Here is a 27,613-nt window from a genome sequence, read left to right on the forward strand (position 1 = left end):
GGTAGGGGGAGGGAGGGTGGGGGGCATGGTGGGGGTGGGAAGTGGGGGCTGTGAGCTGAGAGACCCTGAACCAAAGGCCCCCTGCTGACTGGATGGATCTTTCGAACTCCCTTGGGATTTTCCGGGCTTTCTGAGCACCCATCTCGCAGCCTGTTTCTATGTCTTCATGGAGATTCTACCCATCATGGGGGTAAAACTCACCCAACAAATATTTGCAGATGTCCCCAGTGGAAGATGATAAACCTCTGAGACACTTCATAAAGCGCCTTTATGTGCAGTAGTCTTCTGGGTGTCTTTTGTATCGGGAATGCCATCATGTCAGCTTCTTTCCGAGGGTCCTTGGCCCAGCGACTCCAGAGGCAGCATTGAACAGCAGTTCGAGTGACAGGTGTTGCTTGGTCTCCACACTGTCCTCTCAGAGGGCCTGGCATTGGGCACCCCCCTCCCAGCTACCAGGGCATCTGCCAGGGTGGCTTCACCCTCCCTGGACCCTCCCCAAGTACCAGCCCGAGGCTCTCATTCTTTTTCCTGCAAGACAAGGGTCTGTGCTCAGTTAGAAAGTCTTAAAGCCAAAGAAAACAAGACGCAGAAGCTGGTTCTCATTCTCCGAGAAGTGCTCTGGGCAGAGCGCGCTGGCTCTGCTCCAGTCAGGGATGTGGCTGGTAAACTGTTCTTAGAATCTCCCTGGGCCACTTCCTAGGAGAGAGCGAGGGCTGGACTGCAGGGCGAAGGGTGGCGAGTGGTGGCCGCCGTGTCGTGGGCATGAGACGGCTGGGCTGAAAGGACAGGAGGTTGGGAAGGAGGGCTCTGTTAGGACTCCGGAAAGCCAGCTCTCATTAGCAAACGCTCCTTTGTCCTGTGGCCCAAAGAAGCGGGTGGATTTCGGACGGGAACCAGAAGAGGTTCTCCAGCACCGGCCAGCTCTCGGCCACGGCACTGCACAGGCAGAGGCTCGGCAAAGGCAGGCTTCCGGTAGAGGTTCTACTTCCCCTCCAACGTGGGGACCCATGACTGAATTGGTCTCAGTGTATCTTCCGTTTTTTTGGTTATCCCAGGGTAATGCTAGCAGAAAAGGGGCACTTCTAGTGAGTCCACTGAACACAAAATGTAGGTAAAATACTTATAGTAAATTAGGAGCAGAGGTTTTTTTTGTTGTTGTTGTTGTTGTTTTTAATCCTCACCTAAGGATATATTTTTTTATTAATTTTAGAGAAAAGAAGGGGGAGAGAGAAACATTCATATAAGAGGAACATCTGTCGGTTGCCTCTGTCCGTGCCCCAACCTGGGATGGAATCTGCTACCTCTGGGTGTCCAGGACCAACTGAGCCACCCGGCCGGGAAGGAGCAAAGGCTTGATTGGGACTATATCCTGAAAATTTAAAGTGCAGATTAAGAAACAAAAGGAAGTTTGTCACTTGTCCAGCGATGTTTCCACGCAAATGGTTGGGGGAAACCTTGAACAGAACTGCCAGTGAGCCCGCACCACATGCCAACAGCCTCATTCCTGCCCCATCCAGAAAGGGACGTGGGCCGGCCGGTGTGGCTCAGGGGTTGAGCGTCAGCCCAGCACCAAGAGGTCGCCAGTTCAATTCCTAGTCAGGGCACATGCTCAGGTTGTGGGCCTGATCCCCAGTGGGGGCCATGCAGGAGGCGACCAATCCGTGTTCTTTCTCATCGATGTTTCTATCTCTCTCCCTCTCACTTCCTCTCTCTCTATAACAAGTAAAGGGGGGTGGGGGGGGGGGAAGTGAAAAGCTTAGCTGAATTTTTCAAGATTTCAAAATTTTAATCCTACTTTTTAAAGAAACTTTGATAGAATCTTTCTCTATTATCTTTTTCAGTTGCAAATGGGTCCAACTGTGGAAGCCTTAAGTAGCCCAAGGCTTTACAGAGGGTTCCCACAACTCTCCTTCCTCCCATCCTGAGTTAATTTCGCAGTCTCATTTAGCCTTTGTTTCGCATCCGACTTGCATAGGATGTTAATGGGGAGGCAGCCGCACGAATGCCCTCCTGGCTTCAGTTTCCTTCCACCCAGACCACCCTATGCCCTGCTCCCTCACCCCATGCATCTCTGGCTCAACTCCTTTGCATCCAGCTACTTTGGAAATGTTTTTCAGGTCCAAATACTGGTCGATGGACAGGTCTCAGCAAAGAATGAGCATTGACTGAGCACCTACTGTGTGCTGGGACACTGGTCCCCAAGGTGTGGGAAGGTGTCTGCCCCCCATTGTGGCCACCATGCCTTCCCTTTCTGCTTCTGGGTCTTGGGTAGGAGGGAACCTCCTTGGGGGCATATTTTGGTGCCACTCCAACGGCAGGTGGGGCATTCCTGAGAGGTTGCCTGCTTGGTGGCCCTGACGTGAACCAAAGGACAGGTCGCACCAACGCCCACACACGGTGTCCTGTCATCCTCCCAGTGGCCACGGCAGATGACCTCGCTTTACAAGCGAGGGAACACCCAGCTGGTGCGCAGAGAGAGCTGCACGCAGGTGCTGCTCCTGCCCTGGGAGCCCTGTGCTCACCCACCGCCTTCAGGGCCCAGGCTACCCTCACCGGGCCTGCCCTCCAGCCCCTTGGGAAGTGACAGGGGAAACCCTGTAGCGGGCCTGATGCCAGCAGGCAGGGGCCTTCAGGGACAGGCCGACCAGTGGGAGGGTTGGCAGGAGGCCATGTGCTGGGCCCAGGTTCTGGAGTCAGTTGTCTTACTGAAAGGGGCTGGCTGCTCGGAGCTGCCAGCTTACCACGCCGGTCCAGGCGGCCAGTGAGCTCCGCTCGCAGCCCCCACAAAGCCAACGGCCCACCCAGGCTTTGTAAAGGCCCGACGCTTTGTAAAGAAGGTGAATAAGAAGCTGACGTCTGCAGTGGGACCCAGAGCTGCAGCTTTCAGAGCGGAACCAACCATGGTCGCCACAGGGTGTGGTGAGGGTGCGCACCCCAGAGGACAGCGAGATGGCGGCGGATCGAATCCAGCTGGGTGGAGATCCTCGCGTGACTTTGGTGGCCGTGGCCCCTTGCTCCGTGGGGCTCTGGATCCCCCCCGCCCCGGGAGACCTCTGGGAGCAGGGCAGGGTGGCCTGGGGGCTTCCCGTGGGAAACCCGATCGTCCCTCCTGCTCACGTTGGTCCCCACCGGACACGCCCTTCTGGAGAGGACAGTTTATAGGAGCTGGGCCTCATCGACATTCTAGAACGAAACTAAAGAGCACCACCATCAGAACCGCGCAGCCTCCCTGTGCTGGCCTTCGACAGAGAAAGGCTCGCCTGCCAGCCATGGGCCGAGAGCCGCCTGTGGGGCCACACAAGGGCCTGTTGTTCCGGGGATCACTTGGACCAGTCGGGGTCACAATGGGGCCTTTCAGGGAACAAAGCGCCTCTGGCCCAGCCAAGTGTCCTTGCACACATGGGCATCCGCCCAGGGCATTTAAAATAACACAATTTGGAAAAAGATTACAGTGGTTTTCCCCCCTCTGTGTGACTCAAAGGCCTTTGTTGTGTCTCCGTCATCCCTGGCGGTGGCCGCCTCTAAGAGCTGGGGAGCGGGAGGCAGGTGCTGTGGACTCCTTCTCCTTCACTGTTAACGCTGGGACAGTCACCGTGCCAGGCTCTAGCGACAGGACCCTTGTACACACAGGCTGCTCGGCTTCCAGGGCCTTCTTCAGCCAACACATGGCCAACAAGAACCTGTAGGAACGCAGACACCAGGGTGTAAAAGTGAGACCTGCCAACGACACTGGGTACCAGGAGCATTTTACTTCTTCACTTACTCCTGTGACACCATGGATGGTGGATGTCCTTTAGGTGAGGCATCTGAGACACGGGTGAAATGATTCACCCAAGGTCACACAGCAGTTGGTATGATTCCAGTTCATGGGGTCTGGCTGAGCCCCGAAGCACCTGTCACTGCCACATCTCGCCATGACACGGCCCCTGTCCCTCTGGGAGCAGGGGGTGCAGATGCCAAAGTCCTTCGCACCCACAACACTGACTAGTGACAGTGAAGCTTCCAAGTGGCACGAGTGTCGGGCACCCAGCCAGAAGCCCAACCTCCTTGTCAGGCAAAGGGGGGTAGGGTTCCCGGGCAGAGCCAGGGTGACCCAGTCCAGGTAGGGGTCGGGTGGGGAGGAGAGGTCTCCGGAGGTTGTGAGGGCCCTGGATGCCCCACTGAGGGCAAGGCTGCAACCTGGCTGTACCCAAGGGGCATCTGTGGGAACACCTGCTGGGCAGTGCCGGCTGTCCGGTGAGAGATGGGAGGGAGTGGGCAGTGGCAGGGTGGTGAACACAGGCTGGGCCGGGGAGGTGGGACAGACTGACCAGATCTGAGTGAACTGAGAGGCTGTGGAAGGCAGTGGCCGCCAGCAGGGGTCCCTGAGCAGCCCAGGGTGCGGCCTGTCTGCCTCAGGCCCTTGCCTGCAGGAGCATTCGGTGGACTGGAGAATTCCAGGACGTGGAGGGGGGAAGGCCAAAGAATTACAGGAATGAGAAGGAAAGGGTCTAAAATGATCATGAAGTTTCTAACCTGGGCAAATAATAGCTGTTTAGTTTGTTCATTAACCATGTTCCTGACATTGTCATGAACTTGGATGGATACTGCTGCTTTTCCCCACAGAGCGGAACATTTCATCAGCCACAACACAGTTTAAAATGGCCCCAACTTCAGTCCCTTGAAGGCGGCCACTTCCGCCAGAGCCCTCTGACCACTGAGAAGTGTACGGTGAGGGCCCAAGGGTCAGGGTCACCCAATCTGACAGACCCTTCAGTCCTGGCGGGTGCTCAAACCTGAGAACCAGCCATAACTTTCATGTGCACAACAAAATCATTTCTATTTATACATACTGCGAGATGGTCAGCACAGTAGGTCTAGTTAATATCCGCCACCACACATTATTACACATTTCTCCCCCTTATTCTAAGCTTTAAGATTTGCTCTTAACAACTTTCAAACATACAATCTGTTATTATCAACTCTAGTCACTGTGCCGCACATTGAATCCCCAAGACGTATTCATCCAATAACTGGAAGTCTGTGCCCTTCGACCACTTTCACCCAACTCCCTGTATTCCCAAACTCCCGCTTCTGGCAACTACAAATCTGATCTGTTTCCATGAGTGCTTTTTTTGTTTTGTTGATCCTCACCTGAGGATATTTTTTCCATTGATTTTTTTAGAGAGAGAGTGGAAGGAAAGGAGGGGGAGAGAGAGGGAGAAACATCAATGTGAGAGAGACACATCGATTGGTTGCCTCCTGCACAACCCTGATTAAGGCCAGATATCAAACCTGCAATGCAGGTACATGCCGCTGACCAGGAATTGAACCCCTGACCCTTCAGTGCATGGGCCGATGCTCCAACCACTGAGCAACACCAACCAGGACTCCATTGAGTTTAAAAATATATATATTCCACATATGAGATCACAGATATTTGTCTTTTTCTGGCTGACTTATTTCACTTGGCTTAAGGAAATCACTATCCCACAGACATATCTGCACCCCCATGTTCAGCATTATTCACAATAGCCATGACATGGATATGACCTAAGTGTCCATCAGTAAATGAATGGAACCTGGCCGGTGTGGCTCAGTGATTGAGCATCGACCCTGCATCAAGAGGTCACTGGTTCGATTCCCAGTCAGCGCACAGGCTCAGGTTGTGGGCCTGATCCCCAATGGGGCGCATGCAGGAGGTGGCCAATCCATGTTCTCTCTCATTGATGTTTCTCTCTCTCTCTCCCTCCCTCTCTCTAACACCAATAAAGAGAAAAGTTTTTAAAAAGAAACGAATGGATAAAGTAGTGTGCATGTACAACGGAATACTACTGTCGTAAAAAGAAGTCACATCCTGTCATTTGTGACAACAGGTGGACTTCAGGCAGGTGCACTCCTCTTTTAAGATACTCAGCTGCTTTCTGCCGTAGTCACTGAGGAGCAGAGTGGGCGGATCAGCAACCCACAGTGACGAGGTGGCAGGAAAGCAGAGCTGTCCCTGAGTGCGGGGACACTGTTCAGGCTGTGGCCCCAGAAGGCCTTCAGTTTCTGGGGTTAGAACTGATGACAACCTTATAGATCACACAGGACACTCACCCACGGCTGGGGTGAGGCACGGCTGTTGTGAGCATCACGTGCCAATCACCCAGCACACCCTTCACACACTGTACGATGAATGTCGGTGACGAGGACGATTATGGTGGTGATGACCACAATGTCATGCACTGACCTAATCCATGACCAGCTGGCAGGCCATGTCCCCCAGGGTATCCTGGCTCTCCACACGCCAGCGGCCACATCCCAGGCTGATGCCCTGACCAGCTCTGCACAAGCTCACCCATCCCCAGCCCCTAACAGGGCAGAGGGCTCTCCACAGCTCCCAGGACGGAAAGGGCAGCGAGAGGAGGAGGTGAACTGGCCCAGAGGAACCCCTCCAGACTCATGCCTGTCGCCCAGCCAGGAATGGATGGCCAGCAGGGAAGTGCAGGTGGACAGAAAAAGTATTTCCCAGGACCTTTCCCTTCTAAAAGCGGGGCTGGCCTCCAGCTTTGGCCTGTGCCCTGCCTTGGGCAAACAATGACAGGAATGCGCGTTGAGACAGCATGCCCAGGGAGCTGGCCTGGGCGGCCAGATGCTCCGATAGGGCTGTCCTGCCCCTCACCCCTTAACCTGAATCAGTTCACTGGCCCCTGGTGCTAGCATCAGTTTTGGGGGACAGTCTGGCCCCAGGGTGCTCTCCTTGCCCTGGCATAGCAAAGCCCCACAGTAATGGAAAGGGCAAAGGCTTCCAGCTTCACCAGGTAGGAAGGTGGGGAGAGGTGCTGGAGGGGAGAAAGCTGCCATGCGGTCAGAATCAGGCCCTACCCTGCTCAGCACCTTCTGCTCAGCTTTGTTCCCTCAGGTGTTAAACACGAGGCCCCGTCACTGGATCATTCTTCTGTGTGGTTGAAGCTAAGAGCTCCCCACATGTTCTTTACCGCCACCTCCCAGCAATCCCATTAGCAGGTGCTGCTGCCGTTTCCACTGCGCAGACAGGAAGCAGGTTCTGTGACACTGAATCATGCCTCCTGGGGCCCCCGCTCTGTGGCTCAGCCAGGCCTGGAGCCAGGGCAGGCCAACCTCGGGCCCAGGAGGGGCCAGAGCCGTCCTGCAGAGCTGTCATAGAGACCAGTGCCTCCCATGCCCCGGGCCCCAATCTGATCCCTCAGGCGCCAGCCCTGGTTGAATCCAGGCTCCCAGCTGCCCTGTTCACCTTTGGGCTTAGAAGGACTACTTTTTTGGGAGACCCTTGAAAATCTGCAAGGAAAGCCTTAATGGTGATGTTTCAGACACAGGATCCCACTTTCCTGTTCCAAAACTCTTCTCTCAATGAGAATTCCTGCTGAGGTGGGAGAACAACCTAGCTCCCAGTCTGGGGGAGCAATAAGAAGCCCCCAGCTTGCTTAAGCAATCTCTGTTCTCTTTGGGCCCAGGTAAGTTCTCTCCCAGACAGAACATGTGAGGAAGCACAGAAGTGGCTGCAGTAGCCGTTAGGGTCTGTGAGTGGTCAGGTGGCTGGGAGAGGTGTACGGGACCGGGATGGACAGAAAGAACCCTTCCCTTCCTGGGCACGACCACATGAGCAGATGTGGGTTTGGTGTCCTGATATGTCTGGCTGGTTCCCCTGGGGTTTCCACATCAGCACTGGGACCAAGGCATTGTGCAAGGCCCTTCTGCGGTGACTGGGAGAGTAGCCATGGGAGTTCCTTGCTTCCTCAGTCTTTTTCCTGTTTGATTTTGGGTATTTCTTTTATTGCCTTGTCTTCAGGTTCACTTGCCTCTTTTGCAGTCTAATCTGCTATTAACCGTATCTGCTATATTTTTCATCTCTAGAAGTTTGATTTGCATAATTTTGGTCTTCCATGTCTCTTAACATGCTTACTTTTTCTCTCTAGTTTTTTAAACATAGAGAATACAGTCGTTGTCTACTAATCTGTTTCAATGTCCCTGTTTACTAGTTCAATTGTTGTTATATCTGGGTCAGTTTCAATTGACTAGGGTTTCCCTTCATTATGGGCTTTATTTTCATGCTTCCTTGCATCCTTGGTGATTTTTATTAGAGGCCAGGCACCATGGATTATACTTTCCTGGGTGTTATATTTTGTATTCTTACAAATATTCTTGAGCTTTGCTCTGGAACACAGTAAAAGTTACTTGGAAACAGTTGTGTTCTAGTTGGGTCTTGCTTTTAAGGTTTGTGAGTTGGGACCAGAGACAGGTTTAGTGTGGGGTTAATCCTTCCTCCCTCAAGTCACGATTCTCCTTACTGCTCTCCAATGCCACACGAATCACGAGGTTTCCAGTACGGCCACTGAAGGCACGCACCATTTTCGGCTCTAAACACTTTCCTCTCATCATTCTGGGCGGGTCTGCCCTGGCCTTGGCAGTTTCCTCACAAGCATGGACTGTGTCGTACACAAGTGAGCTTCTGACGGCCCCTCCTCAGACCTCCTGCAGACCTTCTAGTGCTGTGCAGCTCTCTCTTCTAAGGAATTCTCCCTGTGAACTCTAGCCACCTGGACTGCCCTTGACTCCCAATCCCATCTCAACTCAGGGAGAACACCAGTCCTGACAGAAGGACCCTTCCTGGAGCCTTGCATTTTTTCCAGATGGTTCGTGGGGACAATTTTGTTTCCCATCTCCAAGATGTCAGTCCTTTGTTGCCTGAAGTTCAATGTCTTGATATTTCTTAGATACGTAAGGAAGGTAACCTAAGAAGACAAAACATTTCTTTACTCAAGCCACATGAAAGTGTGGTCCCATCTGATGTCACAGGTGGAGCACTTTCACCACCATCCTGCCTGAAAAGGCTCCTCCCTGTCCCACCATATCACTGGGCTACTCCCCCTCCAACCAGCAGAAATGAGGCCTGCAGGGAGCCTGAGGAGGGAACCCGGATTTCTACCACCACTTAACAGCAACAAGGCAGTGCCCCATCCCAGCCCTGTGCAGCCAAGGAAAGGCCTGCTACGGGAGATTTAAGTAACACGCTGAATTTCATAACAAATTTCTGAAAATATCCAGGATATAGCCAAAATCACTTTTCGGACCAAGAATCAGGAAATCTTCCACCTGAGTGAGAAAAGACAATCAGAGAATGCCATACTGAGATAACACCAATACTGAAATTACAGAGATGTTAAAGCAGCCACCATAAAAATATTCCAACAATTACACAAATACTTAAACAACAACAAAAAATCATCCAAGAAATGGAAGATAAAGAAGCAAATGGAGCCCTGGCTGGTTTGGCTCGGTGGTTAGAGCATCAGCCTGTGGTCCAGAGAGACCCGGGTTCGGTTCCCACGAAGGGCATGTACCTCGGTTGCAGTTTGTCCCCGGCCCTGGTTGGGTTGTGTGGGTGGCAGCCACTCGATATGTCCCTTTCACATCGATGTTTCTCTCTCTCTCTTCCTCTCTCTCCCTCCCACTCTATCTGAACAAAAAATGAAAAAATGTCCTCAGGTGAGGATAAAAAGAAGCAAATGGAAATATTAGACCTGAAACACATAACAGCCAAAATAAAAATTTTGAATAGATAAGCACAAAAGCAAAATGGAGAGGGAAAAATCAATGACTCTGAAGATGAAACAATAGAAATTATCCAATTTGAGCAGAGTAAGCAGACTATAAAAAAAGTGAATAGAGCCTCAGGAATGTGTGGGACCATAACAAAAGATCTAACATTTATGCCAAGTATATCCCTGAAGGACACTGTGGGTGCAACTGAAAAGACATTAAAAGAAATAAGGGAAGGATTCCAAAATGGCAGCAGAGTGAATGTAAGCTACACAGACCATCTCCCAGGACCAAACTGGAATTACAACTAAAATAAAGACAAATCGTCGGGGAAAAAGCAACAGAAAAGCAGCTTGAGAGGACCATACAACCAGGGACACTGAATCGATCCTGGTAGAATTGCGGAGGCGCGAGAGGGGGGCTGGGAGCCCAAGACAGAAGTGGTTTTAGCTGTGAGCAGGTTAAAATCCCAAGCCCGCTCCACAGAGCAGAGGGTGGGCAGACTGGACTGGAACTGTGTGGGGACACTCAGGATTTGGAGGGCACGGAGAGCTTTTGCTGAGTTTTGACCCCACAGGATGGTGACCATCTTACTCCTTCCCAGAGCTCTGGGGAGAGGTGGTGGCCCCTCCCTCGAAGATCCAACCCCACACAGGTGGGCCATTAAAATACAAATTGAGGTTCATTAACAACCAGCATCTGCCCCACCCTCAGGAAATCCTCATACATGGAACACCTGAGGGAGTTTTTCGTTCAAATGTGAAACCAAGGCTCTTCATGTAACTGCGACTAATAGCCTCCAGGCAAAAAGCTTGAAAATAACTGAACCGTTCCTGGGCTTGCAAATTTAGCCAGGAAAGTAAGACTTGACAGTGGTATTTAACCTGGGTCCTCCCATGCTCACCCAAACCCAGTAGAGGGAGCCACAAACAGCAGAACACTAACACCCAGAGTGAAAATTTGGCAGACTCCAAAACCGAGACAGCCGAAATGGTGAAACAAAGAAACAAATGCCAAATAGAAGAACAAGAAACCTCTACCGAAGATGAGATAAATAAAAAGCAGCTAAGCAAGTTATCGGAGGAAGAGTTCAGAGCCATGATCTTGAGGAAGCTGAACAGTATGAGTAAGGACATGAGCACCATGAGTAAAGACATAGAAACATTGAAAATCAACCAACTGGATATGAAAAAACACCAAGAAGAAATGAAGAATGACATAGGAGAAATAAAGGACACATTGGAAGAACTAAACAGCAGACTAGAGGAAGATGAGGACCAGATCAGTGAATTACAAGACAGGGTAAAAAAATCAACCAATCAGAAAACCAAAAAGAAAAAACAATTAAAAAACAGGAAGACAGAGAACTTCCAGTCAAGATGGCGGCGAAGGTAAATGCAGTATCACGTCCTCCCACAACCACATCAAAGTTACAACTAAACTACAAAACAACCATCATTCAAAACCGCCTGAAATCAAACTGAATGTAAGTCCTACAATTACAGAATTAAAGCAGCAGCCACATCCAGACTGGTAGGAGGGGCGGAGGCGCAAGGGGCGGAGGCCCGACAGGCTGGACCCACACCTACGTATGGCCGGTAAAAGTCAGGAGGATACCTTGGCTGGGAAGGTCCTTCCTGAGGACTGAGGGGTCCCCGTCCCACACCAGGTGCCCCGCTCAGGGTTCCAGTGCCAGGAAGGGAAGTCCCCATAACTTCTGGCTGGAAAAACCAGCAGGAACTGAGGCTCAGGGAGGGTGACGCAGCTGGAGCCCCAGGCAGCTCTTTAAAGGGCCCGCGCACGGACTTATTGGACTCTCTCCCTCTAAGCTTGGAGGGGAAGCAGCTCCACAGGCGCCAGAGACATACAGGGAAGAACTGAGCTGTTTGGCACTGGAGCGAAGGCTGGAGAGGGGGTTTTCTCCAGGACAAATGTGCTGTCAGAGGCCTTTGTTCCTTTGGTGAGCCCTTCCTTGGGGCGCCAGACAGTCGCCATATCTGGGACTCCAGTAACCTGGCTCACACTGGTAGCACCGCCCTGGTGACTCCCTGAGGCCCTGCCCCGCCCCACCCTACTTTCAGGCCCACCCAAGCTGTTGCCACTTGCTTAACCAAAGGATTGGCCTATATTGGATCCTGCTTCAGGTTTTCCTAAATTCTTTCAAACAGGCAGCATCTGGTCTCAGCTAGCCCCATACCGCTCGCTAAGTAATACACAGAAACAAACACAGGGAGGCAGCCAAAATGAGGAGACAAAGAAACAGGTCTGAAATGAAAGAACAGAACAAAACCCCAGGAAAAGAACTAAGCAAAATGGAGATAAGCAACCTACAGATGCTGAGTTCAAAATACTGCTTATAAGGATACTCAATGAACTTAGTGAGAACCTCAGTGAACTTAGTGAGGGCCTCAAGAGCATAAAAAAGGACCAGTCAGAAATGATGGATGCACAGTCAGAAATGAAGGAGGCATTAACTGAAATAAAGAATAATTTACACAGATTCAATACTAGAGTACGTAAATCCAAGAAGCAAACCATCAATTTGGAATATAAGGAAGCAAAAAACGCCCAATTAGAACAGCAAAAAGAAAAAAGAATCCAAAAAAATGAGGAGTGTAAGGAACCTCTGGGACAACTTCAACCGTGCCAACATTCACATCTTGGGGGTGCCCGAAGGAGAAGAGAGAGAACAAGAAATCGAAAACCTGTTTGAAATAATAATGGCAGAAAACTTTCCTAACTTGGTGAAGGAAACAGACATACAAGTCCAGGAAGCACAGAGAGTCCCAAACAAGATGAACCCCAAGAGGCCCACACCAAGACACATCATTATCAAAATGCAAAAGGTTCAAGACAAAGAGAGAATCTTAAAAGCAGCAGGAGAAAGGCAGCTAGTTACACAAGGGAGTTCCCATAAGGCTGTCAGCTGATTTCTCAAAAGAAACTTTGCAGGCCAGAAGGGAGTGGCAAGAAATATTCAGAGTGATGAAAAGCAAGAACCTACAACCAAGATTACTGTATCCTGCAAAGCTGTCATTTAGAATCGATGGCCATATAAAGAGTTTCCCTGGCAAGAAAAAGTTAAAGGAGTTCATCACCACCAAACCGTTATTATATGAAATGATGAAGGGTCTTTTTGAAGAAAAAAATATATATATATGAACAAACAAAATGGCAATGAATACATATCTGTTGACAATGGAATCTACAAACAAAATGAACAGGTAGAACAGAAACATTCTCATAGATACAGAGAACATTTTGTTGGTTGCCAGATGGGAGGGGGGTTGGGGGAATGGGTGAAAAGGTGAAGGGATTAAGAAGTACAAATTCATTGCTAGACTGACAAACCTCAAAGGGAAAGGGGTTGGGGGTGGGAGGAAATAAACCAAAGAACTTGTATGCATAACCAATGGACACAGACAATTGTGTGGGAAAAGGCTGGAGGGGGGCAGGAATGGGGAGGAGGGGGTCAATGGTGGGAAAATGAGGAACATCGGAATACATTCTACATTCAACAATAAAGATTTAAAATTAAAAAAACAAACAAAAAACCAGGAAGACAGCTTAAGAGAACTGTGGGACAACTGGAAACATAATAATATTTGCATCATAGGAGTCCCCAAAGAAGAAGAAAATGAACAAGGGTTAGAATATATATTTGAAGAAATAGTGACAGAACACTTTCCTAATTTGGTGAAGGAAGAAGGCATTCAAGTTCAAGAAGCACAAAGAGCCCCAAGTAAGAAAAACCCAAACAGGCCCACACCAAGACACATAGTAATTAAAATGCCAAAAATTAAAGACAAAGAGAGAATCCTAAAGGCAGCAAGAGATAAGCAACAGGTAACCTACAAAGAAACCCCCATAAGGCTATTAACTGACTTCTCAACAGAAACACTACAGGCCACAAGAGAATGGCACAAAGTAATCAAGGTCATGAAGAACAAGGATCTGAATCCAAGACTACTCTATCCAGCAAGGCTATCATTCAAAATGGAAGGTCAAATAAAGACCTTCCCAGACAAAAACAGGCTAAGGGAATACATTAGCACCAAACCAGCACTGCAAGAAATGTTAAAAGGACTGCTGTAATTAGTAGAAAAAATAGGACAAAAAATAGAACCACACTAAACATAAATGGCAATAAATAAGTACATATCAATTATCACCTTAAATGTAAAAGGATTGAATGCTCTGATAAAAAGACAGAGTAGCTGACTGGATAAGAAAGCATGACTCACATACATATTGTTTACAAGAGACCCACCTCACAACAAAAGACTCACACAGGTTGAAAGTGAAGGGATGAAAAAAAATCTTCTAAGCAAAGGAAAGGAAAAAGCTGAGGTAGCAATACTCATATCTGATAAACTAGATTTGAAAATGAAGGCTATAACTAGAGGCGAAGAAGGCCATTACATAATATTGAAAGGAGGATATAACGTTGGTAAACATACATGCACCCAATATAGGAGCACCAACATATATTAAAAATGTTCTGGAGGACTTCAAAGGAGAAATCAATAGCAATACAATCATAGCAGGGGACTTCAACACCCCACTGACATCACTGGATAGATCATCTAGACAGAAAATTAACAAGGAAATAAAGACTCTAAATGAAGTACTGGACCAAATGGATTCACATTCTTCTCAAGTGCACATGGGACATTCTCAAAGATAAACCATATGTTAGGACACAAACTAAGTCTCGACAAGTTCAAGAACATTGAAATCATATCAAGCATCTTCTCAGATCACAATGGCATGAAACCAGAAATCAATTGCAACAAGAACATGCAAAGACATTTGAACACATGGTGGCTAAATAGCATGTTATTAAACAATGAATGGGTACTGAGGAGATCAAGGAAGAGATTAAAAACTTCCTGGAAATCAATGAAAATGAACACACAACAACACAAAATCTATGGGATACAGACAAAGCAGTTCGGAGAGGGAAGTTCATAGCACAACAGGCCTACCTCAAGAAACAAGAAAAATTTCTAATAGACTTAAAAAACTAGAAAGCAAACAAAAAGAAAACCCCACAGCAGGTAGATGGAAAGAAATAGTAAAGATCAGAGCAGAAATAAACAACATAGAGTCAAAAAAAACAACTGAAAGGATCAATGAAACAAAGAGCGTTTTTTGTTTTTTTTTTTAAAGATAAACAAAATTGATGGACCCTTATAGCTAGACTCACCAAAAAACAGAGAGAACCCAAATACACAAAATCAGAAATAAAAGAGAAGTAACTGACACCACAGAAATACAAAGGATCGTTAACAAATACTATGAACAATTATATGGCAACAAATTTGACAATCTATGCAAAATGAACAAATTTCTAGAAACACACAGTCTCCCAAAACTGGACCAGGAAGAGAGAGAAAACTTGAACAGACCAATAACAACTAAGGAAATTGAAGATGTAATCAAGACTCTCCCAGCAAAAAAAACCCAGGCCTGGATAGCTTCATGGGAGAGTTTTACCAAACATTCAAAGAAGAACACACACCCATTCTCCTCAAACTATTTCAAAAAATTAAGAAGATGGAAGACTTCCAAACTCATTTTATGAGGCCAGCATTATTCTAATTCCAAAACCAGAAAAAGACACTACAAAGAAAAAAAACTACAGGCGAATCAATATCCCTGATGAACATAGATGCCAAAATCTGGTACAATATTCACAAACCAACAAATGTGATACACCACATAAACAAAATGAAAGATAAAAACCACATGATCATATCAATAGATGCTGAAAAAGCATTCGACCAAATCCAGCACCCATTTCTGATAAAAATGCTCAGCAATGTGGGAACAGAGTGATATATCTTGACAGAATAAAGGCCATATATGAAAGACCTACAGCCAACATCATATTCAATGGGCAAAAACTAAAAGCATTTCCCTTAAGAACAAGGATGCCTACTTTCACCACTCTTATTTAACATAGTACTGGAGGTCTTAGCCATAGCAATCAGACAGGAAGAAAAAATAAAAGGGATCCAAATGGGAAACAAGGAAGTGAAACTGTCATTATTCACAGAGGTCATTATGGTACACATAGAAAACCCTAAAGACTCCATCAAAAATTTACTAGACTTAATAAATGAATTTGGCAAAGTAGTAGGATACAAAATTAATGTCAAGAAATCGACGGTATTCTTATATACCAATGATGAACTCACAGAAAGAGAAACTGAGAAAAATCCCATTTACCATCACGGCAAAAAAATTAACATACTTAGGAATAAACTTAACCAAAGAAGTAAAGGACCTATTTGCAAAAAACTACAGGTCATTGAAAAAAGAAATAGAGGAAGATATAAAAAAGTGGAAGTACATACCTTGTTCATGGATTGGAAGAATTAACATCATTAAAATGTCCATACTACCCAAACCAATCTATAGATTCAATGCAATCCCCATCAAAATACCAACGACATATTTCACAGAACTAGAATAAATACTTCAAAAGTTCATAAGGAACCAAAAGAGACCCCGAATAGCCACAGCAATCTTGGGAAAAAAAGGACAAAGTAGGTGGGAGCACAATACTGAATATCAGGTTACTCTACAAAGCTACTGTAATCAAAACAGTCTGGTACTGGCACAGGAGAAGACCAACGGAACAGAACAGAGAACCCGGAAATTGATCCAAAACATTATGCTCAATTAATATTTGACAAAAGAGGAAAGAGCATACAATGGAGTAAAGACAGCTTCTTAAATAAACTGTGTTGAGAAAATTGGACAGCTACATGCAAAAACATGAAACTAGACCATCAACTTACACCATACCCAAGAATAAACTCAAAATGGATAAAAGATTTAAATGTGACTGATGAACCCATAAAAATCCTAGAAAAAAATGTAGGCAACAAAATTTCAGACATCATACGCAACAGAATTTCCATTGATACATCACCTAAGGCAACAGAAACAAAGGAAAAACTGAACACATGGGACTACATCAAACTAAAAAGCTTCTGTACAGCAAAGGAAACAACCATCAAAATGGAAAGAGAACCCACTGTATGGGAGAGCATAACTGCCAATGATATATCAGAGAAGGGGTTAATTTCCAAAATATATAGAGTACTCATACAACTGAACAAACGGAAGACAAAGAACCCAATTAAAAAATGGGCAGAGGAGCTAAAGAGACACCTCTTCAAACAGGACATACAAATGACTAAGAGACATATCAAGAAATCCTCAACATCACTAATCATCAGAGAGATGCAAATTAAAACAACAATGAGGTATCCCCTCACTCCTGTCAGAATGGCTGCCATCCACAAATCATCAAACAAGTGTTCGCGAGGGTATGGAGAAAAGGGGACTCAAGTACACTGCTGGTGGGAATGCAGACTGGTGCAGCCACTATAGAAAACACTATGGTGTTACCTCAAAAAATTAAAAATTGAACCACCATGTGATCCAGTGATCCCACTTCTAGAAATATACTCTAAGAAGCCTGAAACACCAATCAGAAAGAAATATGTACTCCCATGTTCATAGCAGCACTATTTACAATAGCTACGATCTGGAAACAGCCCAAGTGTCCATCAGTAGATGATTGGATAAAAAAGTGGTGGTACATATACACAATGGAGTACTACGCAATCTCTTATCCTTTGCGATGACATGGAGGGACCTGGAGAGTATTATCCTAAGTGAAGCAAGCCAAGCAAAGACAAATATCACATGATCTCACTTATTTGTGGAATATAATGAACATAACAGTCTTAGGAACAGGGCAGACACCGAGACGTGGAAGTAGGGTACAGACTGACAACCTGCAGAAGAAAGGAAGCAGGGGGAGGGAAGAGATAAACCACAGGACTTACTGATGGCCATGGACAACAAAGCTGGGGACAAGGTTGGGGGAACGGGGAGGAGGGTGTCAATGGGGAAAAAAGGAGAAACATCTGTAACAAAAATAAATTAATAAAAAGGAAGGAAGGAAGGAAGGAAGGAAGGAAGGAAGGAAGGAAGGAAGGAAGGAAGGAAGGAAGGAAGGAAGGAAGGGCAAGCAAGCAACTCCCTGCAAATTTCACAAAGTAAAAAAATAAATAAGTGGGACTCTGTCTGGTGGCAGCTGACCCTGGTTCCTGACAGAGTTCCTAAATCCTCTGTAATTTCCTGGGTGACAAGGAGTATCTTTTGTTCTAATGAGGTGACTCTGGGTAGGCTCCTGGATGGAGGCTGGTCACCAGAAAGTCCAAGCCATGATTGGAAGCTCTGAGCCCTGGCCAGGTAGCTCAGTTGATCAGAGCATCATCCTGATACACCAAGGTTGTGGGTTTGATCCCTGGTCAGGGCACATACAAGAATCAACCAATGAGTGCATACATAAGTAGAAAACTAATCGATCTCTTTCTTAAAAAAAACTTTGAATTTCCAGCAAATCCTACCCCCCGCCATTCTCCAGAGGGGAGAGGAGCTAAAATAGAGTTAATAATTGGCCAATACATCATGCCTATGTGATAAAGCCTCCACAAAATCCCAAAAGTACATGGTCTCAAGAACTTCCTCCAGGGTTGGTGAACACAGGGCGGTGTGAAGAGTGGCACCAGAGTGCGCATGGAAGCTCCACACCCTTCCCACACATCCCTCCCTAAGCATCTCTTCCCTCTGGATGCTCATCTGTTTCTCATCACATCCTTCATATAACAAAGTGGTAAATATAAGTAAACTGTTTTCCTGAGTTCTGTGAGCTGCTCTAGCAAATCAGTGGATCCCAATGAGGGTGTTTGTGAGATCTTTTTTTGGGGGTGGGGGGTTAATCTTCACCCCTCACCCAAGGATATTTTTTCCATTGATTCTTAGAGAGAGTGGAAGGAAGGGAGGGAAGGGTTAGGGTTAGAGAGACAGAGAGAGAAACATCGATGTGAGAGAGACACATGGATTACCTGCCTCCTGAATGTGCCCCGACCTGGACAGGAGATTGAACCTGAAACCCAGGTACATGTCCTTGACCGGAAATTGAACTATAAACCCCTCAGTTTGAATGCTGATGCTCTACACAAGCCAGGGCTTGTGAGATCTTTTGATTTACAGCCATTCAGTTGGAAGCACGGGTGACAATCCAACTTTAGTTTGGCATTTGAGCTGGGGGCAGGGCAGTCTTGTGGGACTGAGCCCTTAACCTGTGGGATCTTAGGCTGTCTCCAGACAGTGTCAGAATTAACTGTAGGACAGCCTGCTGGTGTTGCAGAGATCTGCTCGGTGGGGGAGAAACCCCCACATCTAATGTGTCTAATGAGTGTGAGCCCTGGCTGGTTTGACTTAGAGGTTAGAGTGTCCGCCTGCAGACTGAAGGGCCGTGGGTTCGATTTCTGGTCAAGGGTATGTACCTAGGTTGCAGGTTCGATCCCCAGCCCAGTTCAGGGTCATGTGGGAAGCAACCAATTGATGTTTCTCTCTCCCTCCCTCCCACTCTATCTAAAAATCAATGGGAAAATATCCTCAGGTGAGGATTAACAACAAAAAAGTGTTGTGAGCGTGACAGTAGTGACAGTAAAGGAGAAATACAAAACTGGTTTTTTATCTTACTCAAAATGATCAAAGGACTCCTGGAATAACAAGAGGAAAGGAAGAGCAATTGAAAGGGTGAAACTATGAGTAAATACGATGGGCTTTGTTTCTTCTTGAGTTTTCTGTATTATATCTGATGCTTGAAGCAGGAATATCACACTGTGTACAGTTTTCAATGCAGGCACAGGGAATTTTAAATTCCGTCAGAAACAGGGAGGGTGAAGGGGTTTAAAGGGAGGTAAGGTTCCCATACATCACTGGACTGGTAAAAAGGCAGCATCAGGAGACCGGTGAGAAAGTGACACATGTACAATGTCATACCTGCAGCAGCCACTGGAATATCTCTACAAGGAGGCTGAATAAAAATAAAATTTCTAGGCGGAAAGAACAAGGCCCGCCCGCTTCCCCACTTCCCGCTGTGTGACCACAGTCCAGTGCTACCAACCGACTGCGCATCACTTCTGCGTGGGGCCGACGGTAGGCCCCACCTCCCTCACTCTTCTCATTCTTTTATTTCTCCTAGTTTCATGAGTATTGCAAGTAGTCTTAAACAAAGATATTATGTAAAGTTCCTATCATGGTAACTGATATACAACATGTGCTCAGTAAGTTAAAACTGTAATTATTTATTATTTGTAAATAAAGAAATTAAGATTGGTCTTTCCTTTTAAAAAAACAACAACAACAAAAAAACCCCAAAAAACAAAAAACCCTGACGTTCCAAGGTGTGCGCTGTGTCTCCTCCAGGTGCTGACCTGATCACATGTGGTGGACGAGGCCGAGGGCAGCTCAGGTAGCAGCTCTCTTTAACCCTGACCACACGGAGCGCTTCATTCCCTGGGCTGCCTTCACCTCCTCCCAGTCCAGCTTGATGTCTGGAACCTCATCTTCAGGCTCTGGATCCTTTCTCAAGGCTCCCTGGGGCGAGGCGACCACGATGGGCAGAGGGCCGCATTCCTCCCGGAACTCCACAACATGGAGACCCTTCTTATCAGCCAGCTGTTGGTGGGTTTCCTGGGCAAGACCGAATGGAGAACAGCAGTTAGGTCTGTGAGGCACAGCTACAATTCAAAAGCAGGAACTGTCTTCAGCCAGAGGTAAGTCAGCAGTGACAACACTGTACCACTTAGGGGACTTAAATACCCTTTCAGTTGATCCTGGGGTGACCTGCTATAGGTGGAATCATCTCAATCCCACCTCCCCACCCCCAACTGGGATAGAGGCAGGGGCCTTGGCCCCTGGCCTTCTAAGCCCTGCCAATCATGTGCCATGCTGTGCCCAAAATCAATCTGAATCTCACCAAGCCCCAGTCTAGCTCCCAATTCACAGGACATGAAGGGAGAGAAGCTGTGAAGGACCCACAGACACATCATCAGCACTGGGGAACCACAGGACCAACTGGTCTCTTCTACAAAACAAACGCAAGGAAGAACAGGGGGGCCTACTCATTAAAAGTGAGGGAGAAGACAACAAAAACTTACAATGTACTGACCCATCTGCAACCTGATCCAAACAAACTACACAATTTTTAAAAATCTGACAAATGGACATTCCCATGAACACTGATGAGATGTGTGATAATACTAAATTCCTACTAATTCTTTGGGTAAGATAATAAATAATATTGTGAGGTACTTTCAAATCCTTATCTTTCAGAGATACATTTTTATGGGTGAAATAAAATGATGTCTGAGCGTTGGTTCAAAATAACTGAAGCTGTCTGGGGTGGTGCCAAGAAATAAACTGACCACAAGCTGCTGCCCATGGATGTGGACAAGAGCCAGGGGGTTCATGACAGAAAGCCATCCAAGTCTCGAAACAGGCAAATACACTTAGTGGATGGTTTAGAGATGGTTTATTAAAATACTGGATATGTTCCATCTCATGTTTCCAGACTCTGTCCACCTCGTAGTATTCTAATTCTACACAACTGAAATTAGAAAAGAGATGAACCATCTCATAAAAACAAAATCACTTAGCCCTGGCCGGTTTGGCTCAGCGGTTAGAGCATCCGCCTGCGGTCTGGAGAGACCCGGGTTCGGTTCCCGCTAAGGGCATGTACCTCGGTTGCAGTTTGTCCCCGGCCCTGGTTGGTCGTGCGGGTGGCAGCCACTCGATGTGTCCCTTTCACATCGATGTTTCCCTCTCTCTCTCTTCCTCTCTCTCCCTCCCACTCTATCTGTACAAAAAATGGAAAAATGTCCTCGGGTGAGGAAAAAAAAAATAAAAAAAAACAAAAATCACTTAAATTGGTGTCTTATTATCAACAGCACTTTATTTAACTTGGTGGCACATTAAATAATGCAACTCTTTTTTTTTTTAAATCCTCACCCGACGATATTTTCCTATTTGTTGTCAGATAGAGTGCGAGGGACAAAGAGAAACATCGACATGAGAGGGACACATCCACTGGCTGCCTCCCACACAATCCCGACCAGGGTCAATGACAACTGCAACCAAGGTAGGTGCCCTTGACCAGAATCAAACCCAGGACTCATTGGTCCAGGACTCAGCGCTCTAACCGCTGAGCAAACTGGCTGGGCAATAATGCAACTCTTTTAGAGCTGATGGCATCTGAGGTGCTTTGTATGCTACACAGTAATTACATCAGAAGATTCAAAATATAACAAAACAAAAATATCATACCAGTGAACACGTGTACTCGATCACACATATGACCTATCTAAAACCAACCTTAGTCACCCAAAACAACCTCTAACAATGAATTTAAATTGAGAAGTACTTTTGAAGGATGTTTTCCATAGCACGCCCCCCCACACACACAGCTCTTCAAAAAAGATCCTTTAACAAAGCTTTTTCTTTTAATTAATTTTCCTATTTTATTTATTTTTTATTAATTTATTTTTGTTACAGATGTTTCTCCTTTTTTCTTCCCATTGACACCTTCCTCCCCATCCCCCTGACCCTGTCCCCAGCTTTGTTGTCTGTGTTCATTGGTTATGCTTACATGCATATAAGTTCTGTGGTTTATCTCTTCCCTCCCCCTACCATCCCCTCTTCTGAGATAATTTTCCTATTTTAAACAGAAAGAGCTACAATTATTTCATAGGTCCATTAAACACTCTGTCAGGAAGCCTGTCAAAATCCTCAACAAATGGAGGCCAGAAAAAGGAGCTTCCTGAACCCAGCTGTCTTTTCTGCTCATCCAGCTCTTCGAAGATCTACCCACCCTTTCAAGGGACAGTCAGCCCTTCCTCTCCACTGGAAGCAGAGTGACTGTGAGCCCACCGGGCTGAGGGGGCAGGTGGCAGTGGCCCAGGGATCCCATCTATGTGCAGAGATAACCTGGCATATTAGTGTTCATGGCTCCTCCTAAGTCAGGCATCTGTCTGAGCGACCTATGCAGAGACCGTGAACACTAGCTTCTCCTGAAGAAAGCTCTCACAAATGGCTCGGGGGCCGAGAGGCTTCACCCCAGTCCCAACGGAAAGAACTAAATTAGGAAATGGACTTTCTCTTTTTACTTTCATTTCTATATTGTTGGAGATTCAGAATAAGCATGTATTCTTTCCATAACAAAACACAGACTGTAATTACTGGCTTTTAAAAATGCTTAATTTTGAAAGTTCAAAACACCCATGAAGTATTTTTTTAAAGGTTAATCTTCATGTACTAACTCTTCAGTTGGATGAACTACCTGACTGACGCAAGCACAGAACCTGTGTCCTCAGGTGGCCCCAGGACATGGTGGTCTGAGTACACACAACTGAGATGCAAACCAGAACTCCTGTTTCTGACCCCTGGCATGGTTACCTGGCGAGAGAGTGCATGGAAGAGGCCCCGGGTGAGGTTGAGCATGTTGAGAGACCCTGACACCTTGGCGTACATGTCTTTGATGCCAATGAGACGGCAGATGGTGATGATGGCCCGGTGGCAGTGGAGACCATAGCCTAGAAAAGGGAAGGAATGCAGTCACCCTGCTGGCTTTCACACAGTTTCAGGCTCTGGGTTTAGGAGACTCCATCCAGTTCACAGTCTGGCTTCATCACTTCCCAGCTGGGTGACCCTGAAAAACTTAGGTAACTTCCCTGATGACCCTTATTTAAATGAGACGTTATTCAGATTAAGGGAATAATATAAATTTCTTAAGCACATGGGCAAAACAACAGAGCTGTTATAAAGATTAACTGAGCTGCCTAAAAGTTCTTGGCATCCTGCTGAGGACTCAGGACTGAGGGACATATCTGCTGTCACCCCTTGACTACACTGAGCAGAGATGTCTGCCTTCTCCTCCTGGAAAAACTCTTTGGCTTTGGTATCATATTCTCCCTGATGTTCTCCTGGCCTGTCCTTCTCACCTCCTTGCTGGTCTGCCCTCCAGCCATGTGCCCTACTCATGTTTACTTATAATACCATCTCTAGGAAGAGGCTTATTTATTTATTTATTTAAAATTTTTTTTTTTTCCTTTACTGACTTTTAGAGAGAGGGAGGGAGAGGGAAAAGGAGAAAAAAACACAGACAAGAAAACATCAATTAGTCGCCTCCAGCATGCCCCCCGACTGGGGATTTGGCCCACAACCTGGGCACATGCCCTGACCGGGAATCAAACTGGCAACCTTTTAGCGCATGGGCTGATGCTCAACCACTGAGCCACACCGCCGGGCTCCAGGAAGAGCTTTAAAAACACAAACCACCATAGAAGGTTTAATACCAACAAACTGGAAGATGGCGGCAGGCAGGACTGAAGCAAGGGTGAGTGTGTGAGCGAGTGTGAGAGTGTGAGTGAACATGAGTGTTGACAAGCAACCTTGAGCAGTGCAGAAACATGGGGCAGAGGGTTCCTGTGCTGTGGAGAGAAAGCAGCTGGCTACTGTGGTAAGTGGCTTGTCAGGGACCTTCTCCCTGCACGGCCGGGAGGCCCTGTGTTTTGGAAGATCCCTGGTCTTCTCTGGAAGAAGGCAGTGGGGAGCAGCTAGGGCCAAGTGCTCTGAGTCCATCAGAGCGCTTGCACCATCGGACCAGTGGACCCCACTGTGTTAATGCAGACCAGCGCACAGTAGTGGCATTATTGAGGTGCCTGCTACAGCAGCTGCAACTGGCAGGGAGCTGAGCACCATCCCCCACAGCAGCAGCCTGGTTGGAGCCCAGTACCTTCTCCCACAGCAAAGCCTAACCAGAGCCCAGCACCTTCCCCCACAACAGTATTGAATAGGCAGGAGTGGAGCCCCACCCCCAACAGCAGCTGAGGCTCAGGAGCTGAGACACACCCCCAGCAGCAGAGGCTCGGGAGCAGACATCCATCCCCAGGCAGCAGCAGCATGAATCAGCAACTGAGACCCATCCCCAGCAGCATCAGCAGAGGTTAATCAGGAGCAGTGCCCCAGTCCAAGCAGTGGCAAGACTCGGGCAGCCGAGACCTGCCCCTGACAACTGCAGCAGCGGATTTGGAGTGGAGCCCCTCTCCTGGCAGCAGCAAAGTTCCAGAAGCAGAGCATCCTCAGCCCCCAACAGCAGCAGAGGATTAGGAGCTGACAGAATCCCCTGGCAATAGCAGCAGCAGTAGCAACAGCAGTGCAAACTGGGAGCTGACAATTGCCCCCAGCAGCAACTGATCAGGAGCTGAGCCCCACCAGGCAGCAACAGCATACCACAGCAGCACACCAGTGGGACCCATGCACTCCAAAAGCACACGAGCTGGACCCACGTACCTCAACAGTGCACCAGCGGGACCCATGCACCTCAGCAGTGTACCAGCAGGACCCACGAACCCAGCAGGATACCAGTGGGATCCACGCACCCCAGGCAGCAGCAGCATAGATCAGCAGATGAGACCCATCCCCAGTGGCACAAGCAGAAGCATCCGGTGCCCAAGCTCACGCAGCAGCAAGACACAGGCACTGGAGACCTGCATGACAGACCAATACCGGCCACCAGTTGTTAATCCTACAGGATCCACAGCAGGCAAGAGGCGCCATACACCAAAATAGTCTGGGAGACACAGCAGCTTTATTTGATATATACCAACCTGCCTACACACTCCAACATCCCTCACCAGCCTAGAACTACCAGACTGCTAAAATGGTGAAACAAAGAAACAACACCCACATGAAAGAAAAGGAGAAATCACAAGAAAAGGAACTACAGGAAAAGGAAGAAAGCAATTTGTCAGATAAAGAGTTCAAAGCAATAATTTTAAGGATGCTCAAACAATTTAGTGAGAACCACAAACAACTTAATAAGAGTTATGAAGAGCTCAGTGGGAACTACATCAGCTTAAAACAAGAGGTAGAAGCTATGAATAAAAATCAAGAGGAAATAAAGAATGACATAGCTATTATGAAACATACCTTAGAAGGATTCAATAGCAGATTAGAAGAAGCTGAAGACCAAATCAGTGACTTAGAACACAAGGTAGGAAAAAAACCCAAATAGAGCAGCAAATGGGAAAAAAACATTAAAAACCAGAAGGAGAGTTTAAGGGAGCTTTGGGACAATACAATATGTAACAACATTCACATCATAGGTGTACTGGAAGGAGAAGAATAGAAGAATATGTAACAACATTCACATCATAGGTGTACTGGAAGGAGAAGAATAGAAGAAAGGAACAGAGCATCTATTTGAGAAAAAAATGACAGAAAACTTCCCTAAACAGGTGAAGGAAAAGTCACCCAAGTCCAGGAAACACAGAGAGCCCCAAGCAAGATGAACCCCAAAAGACTCACAGCTAGACATATCATAATAAAAATGGCAAACATTAAAGACAAAGAATCTTAAGGAAAGCAAGAGAGAGACAGAAAGTTACCTACAAGGGAGCTCCTATTAGACTGTCAGCTGATTTCTCAGTAGAAACACTGTAGGCCAGAAGGGAATGGCATGAAGTATACAAAGTAATGAAAGGCAAGGGTCTGAATCCAAAACTACTCTATCCAGCAAGGCTATCATTCCAAATTGAAGGAGAAATAAAGAGCTTCACAAACAAACAAAAAAAAAAGCTAAAGGAATTTACCATCATCAAACCAGCATTGCAAGAAATGCTGAAGGGACTGTTGTAAGAAGAAGAAACAGAGAGACAGAGAGACAGAGACAGAGAGACAGAGGGGAACACAAGCATAAAATAAAAATGGCAACAAATAAGTATCTCTCAATAATAACCTTAACTGTAAATGGCTTAAATGCTCCAATCAAAAGACATAGGTAGGGTAGCAGATTGGATAAGAAAACACAACCCATATATATGCTGTGTACAAGAGACCCACCTCACAATAAAAGACTCACACAGGATGAAAGTGAAGGGATGGAAAAAATTTTTCCAAGCAAATGCAAATGAAAAAAAAGAAGCTGGGGTAGCAATACCCCTATCTGATAAGATAAGCTTCAAAACGAGGGCTATAATAAGAAACAAAGAAGGTCCCTACATAATACAATCCAACAAGAGGACATAACTCTGGTAAACATATACACACCAAATATGGAAGCACCAAAATATATTTAAAAACTTCTGGAGGACTTCAAGGGAGAGAACAATAGCAATACGATCATAGTGGGTGACTTTAACACCCCACTGACACCACTGGATAGATCTTCTAGACAAAAAAATTAACAAGGACACAGAGTCCATAAATGACGAACAAGATCAGTTGGACTTAATGATATTTATATAAAATTTCACCCCAAAGCTGCACAATATACATTCTTCTCAAGTGCACATGGGACATTCTCAAAGATAGACCACATGTTAGGACACAAACTAAGTCTACAAATTCAAGAAAACTGAAATCATATCAAACATCTTCTCAGATCACAATGGCATGAAACTAAAACTCAATTACAACAAAAACACACAAAACCATTCAAACACTAAAAGGCTAAATAGCATGTTATTAAACAATGAATGGGTTACCAAGAAGATCAAGGAAAGAAATTAAAAACTTCCTGGAAACCAATGACACAAAATCTATGGGACACAGCAAAAGCAGTCGAGAGGGAAGTTCATAGCACTACAGGCCTACCTCAAGAAACAAGAAAAATTCCTAATTGACTTTCTAACTCTATAACTTAAAGAACCCAGAGCCAGAAGAAGGAAAGAAATAGTAAAGGTTAGAGCAGAAATAAACGATATAGAACAATTCAAAAGAAAAATGAAACAAAGAGCTAGTTCCTTGAAAAGATAAACAAGATTGATGGACCCTTAGCCAGACTCACCAAGAAAAAAAAAAAAACCAGAGGACCCAAATAAACAAAATCAGAAACAAAGAGGAGCAGTAACAACTGACACCACAGAAATACAAAGGATCATCAAAACATACTATGAACATGCCCTGGCCAGTTTGGCTCAGCGGTTAGAGCGTCGGCCTGCGGTCCGGAGAGACCCCGGTTCAGTTCCCGCTAAGGGCACGTACTTCGGTTGCAGTTTGTCCCCGGCCCTGGTTGGTCGTGCGGGTGGCAGCCACTCGATGTGTCCCTTCACGTTGGTGTTTCTCTCTCTCTCTCTCCCTTCCTCTCTCTCCCTCCCACTCTATCTGTACAAAAAATGGAAAAATATCCTCGGGT

At 46.5% G+C, this 27,613-nt stretch overlaps 1 protein-coding gene across 3 annotated transcripts in view; it reads right to left on the bottom strand.

Annotated features, from left to right (window-relative positions):
* Nucleotides 1-19,774: 19,774 nt before the first annotated feature.
* Nucleotides 19,775-27,613, bottom strand: part of MRPS5 (mitochondrial ribosomal protein S5) — a 33,758-nt gene continuing 25,919 nt past the window's right edge. The window contains exons 11-13 of one of the 3 annotated variants that reach the window (XR_004959736.1): nt 22,873-23,009; nt 20,399-20,506; nt 19,996-20,112 (exon numbers count right to left, since the gene is read on the bottom strand). Coding sequence is in view for 2 of the 3 variants with exons in the window: in XM_036263475.1 (XP_036119368.1) it covers nt 19,888-20,112; nt 22,873-23,009 (362 nt within the window). In the remaining variant the exon portion in view is untranslated. Of the gene's footprint in view, nt 20,113-20,398; nt 20,507-22,872; nt 23,010-27,613 lie in introns of all 3 variants that reach the window. The other 2 variants (XM_036263475.1, XM_036263476.1) reach the window with 2 other exon arrangements.

This window comes from Molossus molossus, unplaced genomic scaffold (genome assembly GCF_014108415.1).
Source record: "Molossus molossus isolate mMolMol1 unplaced genomic scaffold, mMolMol1.p scaffold_m16_p_15, whole genome shotgun sequence".
In the NCBI taxonomy this organism is placed as follows: Eukaryota; Metazoa; Chordata; class Mammalia; order Chiroptera; family Molossidae; genus Molossus; species Molossus molossus.